A 9,313-nucleotide genomic window follows, 5' to 3' on the forward strand; every position below is an offset into this window, starting at 1 on the left:
CCAAAAGGTTGGTTTTTATCGGAATCGCTAGCGGGGTGGGGGTGGAGGGAAAGGGATTGGGGAGGCTGGCCGCCGCTGGGATGTTCGGGGCAAAGAGAGAGGCCCGGCCCGACCAGGCGCTTTTGAGAAGCGAGAGCAGCGATCCTTTGGCTCGTCGTTTCTCGCCAGCCTCGATTCGCCGACCCCCCCCCTTCTTCGCCGCCTTTAAGAGACGGTCTTTAAAAGCGGCCCATTCAATAGAACAGCCAGGGAAAGTTGTTGTTGGTGTGTGTGGGGGAGAAATCATTGGAGCAAAGACTGGAAGTAGCCCTCCCCCCCTCCTCCTCCTCAAAAGTCCCCGATGGAGGTGGGGAAGGAGGAGGCTTCTCCTTAGTGGTCCCACCCTCTGCTGGGAGCCCCCTGGCCCGGCCTGGCCTGGTCGCTGCCCTTTAGCCTTTTGCTCCGAATCGCTTTGGGTTTACACAGGAACTCGGGGTCACGCCAATCTCCACTCCTGTTTAGCTGAGACAACAATTTCTGCTGAAAAGGGAGCCGAGCCATCGGGGTGGGGTGGGGGGAGAAAGCCCCGTACACACAGCAGGGAAGATTTTTCTTTTCCAGGCCTTGGAGGTGGGAGGGAGTTAAGCTTCGGATTCTTCTACTGTTACTACTAATAGTAGAGAATATACGTCGCTGAGGGTTGAATTGTGGAGTCCACCACAAGTATTACTAATAAATTGGACCAGAATTGTATTATTTCTTTTTTTTAAAAAAATGTAGCTCTGGGCCGGACCTGGAAATACGACTCACATTAAGCGATTTTTATTGCCTCGGAGATGATATATTCCTTAATTAATCGAGTGGACATTAAAATTTAATTTTACAGTCCTCTATATACATATTTTATTAACCAATCTGCGGGTGTATTTTGACTTTACAGCCCTGGAAACACTCATAGAATCGGTAGCAGCAACAGAGAATTAAATTGACCTTCCTTCCTTCCTTCCTTCCTTCCTTCCTTCCTTCCTTCCTTCCTTCCTTCCTTCCTTCCTTCCTTCCTTCCTTCCTTCCTTCCTAGGATATGTATACATACATACATATATACATATATGTCTGCATGTATGTATACATCCCTTTTTTATATTTTTGACAGGCAAACCAAAAAAACAAAACAAAAAACCCGGTCCTTCTCGGCTTTTTTTCTGGCCCTTTTCGGCCTTTCGGTCTCTCCCAAGTCTGGCCGAACAAGCCCTCCGCTCCGTCGGCCGTGCCGAGCGCGGGTACTTGCGCTGGGCCATTTTTAGCTCGGTCCGGTCCTGGAGAGCTCTTTGGAGGAAGGCACGGCGGCGGCGGCGGCGGCGGCGGCGGCGGCCGGGTCGTGCAGCTTCCGCACGTGTTTCTTTAAGTCAAAGTTCCGGCAGAAGCCTTTGCCGCAGGTGAGGCACGTGAATGGCTTCTTGTCGTTGTGCGTGTGCATGTGGAAGGTGAGGTTGTAGATCTGGTGGAAGGCTTTGCTGCAGACGCTGCACTTGTACTGCTTCTCGCCGCTGTGGGTCAGCTTATGGTTTTTGTAGTTCCCTGCCGGAGGAAGCAGGAAGAGGGGGAGGGAGGGAGGGAGAGAGAGAGAGAGGGGTGGGTGGGAAGGAGGGTCAGCGAAGGAGAGGCGAAGGTCGGAAAGCGGTGCAATCACCCGGCCGTTCCTGAGAGAGGAGGCCTTTTGCGGTGCTTGGTTCTTGAGTTGGCCCTGCACCAAGGAACTCGGCCTCGTCACAAAGCGAGCGAGCAAAAAACCCAAGTTCAAACCAGCCAAGTTCAAACCCCCCCCCCAACCACCACAAGTTTTTGACATCTCAGAAATGTCCGTGGCTCTTGTTGACTGAAGGGGGGCTGCGGGCTCGGCGTCGCATGCCGGCGGCAGCAGCAGATTTCTCCCCCCCCCCCTCTCCCCCCCCCCGCCCCGCTTTCTTGGGCAAGGTTTTCCCCGGCGTTGCAGGCAACCGCCTCTTTTGCGCGGCTTCATTAAGAAAGTGTCCTGCAAGGGACAGTCAAGAAGTTGTCAAACTCAATCTGTGTCACGGCCACGCCGCGATGCCAGCTAACGAATTAAAAAATTAAGAGGCCGGGTCAGCGTCCTGACCCGGAGCAAATGGGAGAACCTGGATGGGGATCGGCCGGAGGGGTGGGGGTGGGGAGGAGGGAGAGGCCCGGGACGCCAGACACCTCCAACTTACAAATTGCATATCGCTGAATGCGAGAGGAATTCCTAGCCAGTCAGGAAGAAACCGCGCTGTGCTCGCTTGAAAGTTGTTATTTTCCCCAAAACACTTCCCAGTTTATGAGAGTTTGGAGAATAACAAAAAAAAACCCCCAAAACTACAAAGGCACTGGCGAGCAACTCTTCCCGCGGCGCCCTTCGGGGGAAAAAAGTCACTCTCCGCCGATTCAATTTCAGGCAGAGGACACGATTCAGTCCCGGTTCGGCACTTTCTCCTTTGCCTGATTAAACTGGGATGCGCGGAAACGATTACTTTACTCCCCCACTGACGCCAAAGGAGTTACTATTTTTTCGAAGTGCTTTCATTCTGCTGGATCGTGCCCGAAGAGGGCCGAATTTATTTTTCCCAGTTTTAATGACAAATGACAGGGCTGAACTAGTCCTTCCTTGCAGCCCAGGCTAAGCCCCCGGGACGTTTGTGGGGGGTCACCTTCTGGTAACGTCAAAATCCGCTCCGTTTCGCCGCTACCTTTTGGCCTTGCCGGAAACTCCAAGATTCTATGCCGAACGTTTCGCCAAAGTTCTATTAAGAACCTTCGTCCCGACTGGAAGCCGAAATTTGATCAGGCGCTTAAAAATCGGGCGGCAAATTATTTCCCCAACCTTCTTCTATTCTCCCCCCCACCACGGATCTCCCGTTTGCAACTTGGGTTCTCCCAGAACGAATTTGTTTCTTCCAGATACATATACATACACACATACATGTATATGTATATATGTATATGTATATATATATATATATATATATATATATATATATATACGACAAATGCTTGTTAACTATTAGATTACCTTGCTAGGCCCCAAACATGGGACAAATCTTTATCTCCTGTGTCAGCCTATCCTGAAGGCCATCGACAGGCAGTAGTCACACGGGTGACAGCTTATATTTGTGTAAATTTTAAATTGCTAACAAAGAATTAAGGGAGACTGATATGCATTTCAAACTTATTAGTTTTCATCAGTCAGCCATACCCTTCCGAGATTCGAACCTACATATATATATATATGGCGCAAAGGCAAGCTGGCTTTCCTCTCGCCAAAGAATGGTAATAATTCTTAAGAACGTTTCTATCCTTCCCCCAAACTCCCATCCCCAATGAGCTCTTCGGCGATTCAGACGAATAGGTTGCGCGCACAGAGGTCAAGAACGTTGCCCGGTCAAAATACCTTTCTGATGAAATCCTTTGCCACAAAATTCACAGACGAACGGTTTGTAGCCGGCGTGGATCCTAATGTGTGTGTTTAGCGTGGAGCTCCTATTGAAGGCTTTCCCACATTGGTTACACTTGTGGGGCTTTTCCTGTTGGTGGAAAGGAGAGTTAGCCGCTGCTCTGAAATTACTCGTCGCGCTTTCTTGCCTTCAAAACCCTCGCCGAAAAAGCGTGGCACTTACTCAAGTTTCCCCTTCCCCCCCCTTTTTTTTTTTTAAGGAAACGGAAATACACACCGATCGGACGGGTATCTCTGCTAAGACCCAGCGTACCTGCGTGTGGATGATTTTATGCCTACAGAGCGTGCTGGCCTGGCGGAAACCTTTCCCACAAACTTTGCACACGAAGGGCCTGGCTCCGGTGTGAACAGGCATGTGCCGGGTTAGGTTATAATGGGCGTTGAACACCTACGAAGAAAGACAAGGCAGGGAACTTTTTAGGCCCAAGTACGGAGTTCTCGCCACGTTTAGCCTCTTTAAGCCAGCCAGTCCGAAGGGGGCTAAAAGGGCTGGCTGGGTCTGCGGTTTCGTTTTAATGCCCCCCCCCGGACCAAACTCTCTTCCCCTTAACCTCGGGGCCGCCTCTCACCCTTTGTAAAACGGAACCACGCGTGTTGTTGCGGAGCCGGGTGTGTGTGTGTGTGTGTGTGCCAGTGTTAGGCGACCCAACGATGAGCTTTCTGGCGGCTTATAAACCGCCGGCCCGCCGAAGATTGCAAGGCGGCCAGAACGACCGGCCAGAGTGGGTTGGGGGAAGGAGGTGAGTTTCAAACCTCGTTTTTCCAAAAGGATGGCCTGGCAGACCAATGCAGGAGGAGTGCGCCCCCCGCCCCAGTTCAGTCCTCAGCACCACCGCGTAATAATTCGGGTCCCGTAGGAGTGATGGAGAAGCCCAAGGGTGGCCCTCTCTTCCCGTTAAGCGCCCCGTACCTTGCCGCACACTTCGCAGGTGAAGTTTTTGGGCTTCCCGTCGGCCGAGGTGCCTCCTCCGCCTCCTCCTGCGCCTGACCCCCCGCCCAGCTTGGCGTGGTGGGCTTTTCCGCTGGGTCTCTCGCCGGCCAGGCTGGAGTTCTCCTTCATCACCTGGTCCAGCTGGCCCGGGAGGCGCTCCTTGTGGGGGTACTGGGGATTGGGGAACTTCTCCGGCGGGGCCAAAGCGGCCAACTTGGCATTTTCCAGCAGGAAAAGTTTCTGATGCGCGGACAGGGCGGCGGCGGCGGCGGCGGCAACCGGGCTCGGAGAATGCAGAAGGCCGGAGGCGAAGAGTTGGCCCTGTAGGATCTCCGACGGGTGATAGGAGGAAGAGTCCAGGCAGTTGAAGTAGTAGAGGCTAGATCCGTTGGCCGGCAGGGCCAGAGTCTGGTGGATGACCTGGGGCTTAATCACCCGGCCGGCGGCCGGCAAGGCGGCTTGGCCCAGAGGCGGCGGAGGCGGGAGCTCCCCTTTGCAGCAAGCGCCGCAGTTGCTCTTGCAGAAAGCGCCCGTCGAGCTGCCCAGCGCCGCGGCGCCGCAGTGCCGCAGACTCCCTTTCCAGAGCTCCGAGTAGTTGAGCAGCGCCTTGGAGGGCACCTCGTAGGCCGGCAGCGGCTGGACCGGGATCACGCCGGGCAGAGGCGAGCAGAGGCTCAGCAGCTTCTTGGCCGGAGACTCGCTCGGCCTGGCCTCGAAGGCGGCGGCGGCGGCGGGTTTGTGATGGGTCTCCGAGCCCTTGGCCATGATCCGCTCGATGGAGAAGGCCAGGCTCTTGGCGGGGTTGGCGGCTCCGGTCCGGATGCAGGCGGAAGGCATGACCGTCTCCAGCGAAGCCGACGAGGCCATCTCTGCGCGGAGAGCGGGTAGGAAAGGGAACGACAGCAAAGGTGGGGATCCGCAGCCGGAGGTCGCCCATGAAATTGACAGAGCAAGAAGACGAAGAACCGAGAAGAAGAAGAAGAAGAAGAAAAAGCGGAGAAGTCAAGCCCAACTCGGCTCGTTCCCGAGCTCAGTAGAGGAGACAAATCCATTTAATAAGCTCCTTCCTTCCTTCCTTCCTTCCTTCCTTCCTTCCTTCCTTCCTTCCTTCCTTCCTTCCTTCCTTCCTTCCTTCCTTCCTTCCTTCCTTCCTCATTTCCCCCATCCCCGCATCTCCTCCTCCCATTTACATTCAAATGAACCGGCTGAGCGCAGGGGGATCAGACCGCTGCTCGTTCATTTAGTAGCAGAACGCGCGCCAGAAAAAAGTCGCCGGCAAACTCCGCAGCCTTTCCGTGCCGAGCCGAGCCGGCCCGGCCTGGGATATTTTGCGCGGGGGGGGGGGGAAGAGAAAGAATAGGCAGGGAGGCAGGCTACCCACCCCTGCCTACCCCGCTACCTCTTTTCGCTTAAGAGTGATGGCGTGACCCCCGAGAGGCGGTGGGGCGGAGAGGGGACCAGGAGGGGGAGGGGGAGAGCCCGGCCTGGGGATGAGTTACCTTCGCTCGACGCATCCGAGCCCCGCAGTGTAGCCGCCCGGTCAGACCTGGATAGCGAGCATCTTCTCCAACGTCCCTGGCATTTCAAGCTGACATCACACGAAGTCACTTCAAGCCGAGTGACACGGGATTTTGGCCACCGTGCAGGCAGGCGGGAAGCGAGAAGGAGGCAGAAAGCGAGCGAGGCTTTCTTTTCTCAGCCAAACGTTCGGCCCAGGTCTGGACGGATGGGAGGGGTGAGCAGAATAAAGGAACTCCCCCCTTCCTTTCCAATTTAAGGCACACCCTGGATTTCTTCTGCGAGAGCCTTTCCAAAGGGAAGAAGGGGTGGGGGGGAGGGGGGAGTCGGGGAGAGAGAGAGAGAGGGGGGGGTGGAGAGCAACTTGCAAACGCCGAAGAGTCGTTTTGCATGTGGCAAATTAAGACGGAAAGTGCTATTCGCAAGTTGGGCGCCAAACAAATCGCGCAGCGGAAAGAAAAAAAAAAAAACGCCCAGGAGAGGCGAGCGGAGCTGTATTATTTTAACCAAAAGTGGGGAAAGGAGGAGAGGAAGGAGGGTTGAGGAGTTGAGTTCTCTCGCTCCTCGTTCAATTGGGACAGCGCGTCTTTCCAATCAGATCTTTTGCAAAGAAAGAAAGAAAGAAAGAAAGAAAGAAAGAAAGAAAGAAAGAAAGAAAGAAAGAAAGAAAGAAAGAAAGAAAGAAAGAAAGAAAGAAAGAAAGAAAGAAAGAAAGAAAGAAAGAAAGAAAGAAAAATCGCCGGGGAAAACCCAGTCTCAGTTTAAGGCCGGCCGGCCGGCCGCCCTCCCAGCTTTTGGAGCTCGCCTGGGCCGAAAGCAGCAATTTTAATTAGGTCCTGGAGGCGTAAATACGAATTAAACGCCGTTGAAGGCTGGCGCCCAAAGTCTTGCGTTTCTATAGACCGGCCACCTGCTTTTGGCAAAAGACGAACGGATCCAGTCAAACCAGCGAACAAACAAGCAAACAGTAAACAAACACACGCCCAAGATCTTTCCAAGAGCGAGGTTGGGTTTTCACTGGGGCGGTGAAGTCCCCCCCCCCTCCTTTTTCACAAAACGCAGGGCTGAAGTGACACTGGCCCCTCGCTCTCGCTCTCTCTTTTAAAATTTCTTTCTTGAATTCTTTCTTTCTTTGTGTGCGTCGTTGCATATTTGTTTCCCTTTTTTAAAAAAAAATATTCCTAACAATGCACCAGAGGTTTTTTTTTTATTGTTTTCCTTTCTCAACTTCAAATAGGGAAATTTACAATGACCAAAGAGTGTGGGGGAAAAAAAAAGAAGAAGAAGCCGAGAAGGGAGAGAACAGAGAGAACTAGAAACTTGAATATGTTTGTATGTGGGGAGGGGGAGGTGCGAAGAAATTGTCCACGTTCCACCTAGCGGGGGGGGGGGGGGGGAAGAGGGGAGACTGCCCCGTTTTTTCGGGGATTCGCCCCCCCCTTCCAGCGATTGGGAGCTGCCTCAAAACTCCTTCAATAGGCCAGATTCTAAAGCGCTGCAAGACACCTGATTTTTTTTTCTTTTTCAGCAATAAAGAGACGGATTATTGGGAAGGCAAGGAGAGAGAGAGAGAGAGAGAGAGGAGAGAGAGAGAGAGAGAGAGAGAGAGAGAGAGAGAGAGAGAGAGAGAGGAAGGGTGGGGGGAGGAGGAGAAGAGAGGCTTCCGCAGTAGGTAAAGTAAGGCCTGAATACCCTTCTTTTAATTTTTCCAGGGGTTTTTTTTTAAAGGGAAGGGTACTTCGGAAGAAGCTCACTTTCAGTGCAGCGTTAGCGAAAGGGGTCCCAAGGCCGGCCGAGCGGCTGTTGGCCGTCTCTCGCTTTCACCTGAGGAACACAAAGAGCCCACCCCACCCCCACCCCAAAAAAGAGGAGGCATCGGCCACAACGCCAACTTCAGAGGGGAGAGAAGAGAAAGGAGCAAGGGGGGGGTTGACCCTGCTGTTCCCCCTTCCACCACCCCCACCCCGTTTTCTTCCCGGATCTTAGACACCTTCCAAAAAGGGCGGCGGACGCCTCGGGCGAATTAGAAACTGCCCCGAAGTTTTAAAAAGCGGAGAGGCTTTCATAGTTCGAGCAAGGCGTCGCTTACTTCAGCGGGTTTGCTCCCTTCGGCTCCCTCCCCGGGTGTTAGAAGTGTGTGTGTGTGTGTGGGGGGGGGAAACAGCTGTCTGGTTCTCTTAAGGCTTCGTCGGGATACAACATCAGCCTTCTCCTCCCTCCCCCCCCCACTCCAAGCACACACACACACACACACCCCAATTCGTGCTGCTAGTGCAGTGAGCGTTTGATTGCTCTCTTTTTAAAGCCACGTTTCTAGCCCTTATGGTTGAGGCTTGAAAGAAGCGGTCGGGCTTTCCCCAGTCATGCTGGGCCACAGCCGCCAGGTCGAGTTAGCGCTTGCAAGTCTCCAGTCCCGAGTCTTGGGTAGGCTTGTGGGGGTGCAGAAAATTCGGCTTACTCACGAGGAAAAAAAAACACCTTCCGGATGAATGGCTCGGAGCCTGGTGTCAAAATAAGCCGCGGATGGGCTTGACACCGAGACCCAGTTTCTAATGAAACATCTCACGTCTAAAGTGACTTTTAGAGGTCAGATCTCAGCCTTTTGCCCAAAAAGATCGGGGAGGGAGGTTGGGGGAAAGAACGACCAGAATCTTTCCATCAGGCCTTCGGCTACTTTGCAACGGATCTCCGTTGCTTTCTGAGCATCTCCCTCCCCGCCATTTCTAGAGCCAACGCTTCTCTGAGCGGTGCTGAGGATTGAGATGGCTTTCCTCATTCGCTAGCAACACAGACCCACAACTCCCACAATCCCCGGCCATGCTCAAAGGAATTGAAGGTGTATTATTGCAGTCCTTTTCCTCAGAGGCACTTTCCTGAGATCCAGCTTGCAGGGGAGATTACCTATGCTAGATCCCACCGCAGAAAGGAGTGAGCTACTGTATATATGGCAAAGGCTCCCTGCTCGCGGGGAAGACGCAGCCAAGCGCGGATCTTGAGTGTCCGAAGCCTTGTGAGTTTAGTTCAGTTCTCAGGGCCTGAAAAGACGTGCAGGGCGCAGAGTTCAAGCCCCGGACGTGGCACTTTTAATTGTGGTCGGCAAAAAAAAAAACAAAAAAAAAACTCCAATTGCCGGCCTCTTTTGGGAATGTAAGAGTAAGATTTATTTTATTTTTATTTTATTTTAATTCCATTTATATCCCGCCCTTCTCCGAAGACTCAGGGCGGCTTACAAGCTTAGCAGTAGCTTTCATTCTATGTATATGCCTGCTTATTAGGGCTTTCACACACACACCCCAAGCGGCATTATTACAAAGTCAGCTTAATTGCCCCCAACAATTTGGTGGCTGGTAGCTCCGGGCCCCGAGCAACGAAGAGGA

The 9,313-nt window shown here is 53.2% G+C and overlaps 1 protein-coding gene across 1 annotated transcript; it reads right to left on the bottom strand.

The window, feature by feature from the left end:
• Window positions 1–1,279: 1,279 nt before the first annotated feature.
• On the bottom strand, window positions 1,280–5,285 carry FEZF2 (FEZ family zinc finger 2; the record flags this gene model as incomplete). The annotated part of the gene is made up of 4 exons (XM_083357212.1): window positions 1,280–1,557; window positions 3,425–3,557; window positions 3,741–3,875; window positions 4,398–5,285. The coding sequence occupies 4 exons, from the start codon at window positions 5,283–5,285 to the stop codon at window positions 1,280–1,282; spliced, it is 1,434 nt and encodes a 477-aa protein (XP_083213338.1).
• Between the last annotated feature and the right edge of the window lie 4,028 nt (window positions 5,286–9,313).

The sequence above is a fragment of the Vipera ursinii genome (assembly GCF_947247035.1).
Source record: "Vipera ursinii genome assembly, chromosome: 2".
NCBI lineage: Eukaryota > Metazoa > Chordata > Lepidosauria > Squamata > Viperidae > Vipera > Vipera ursinii.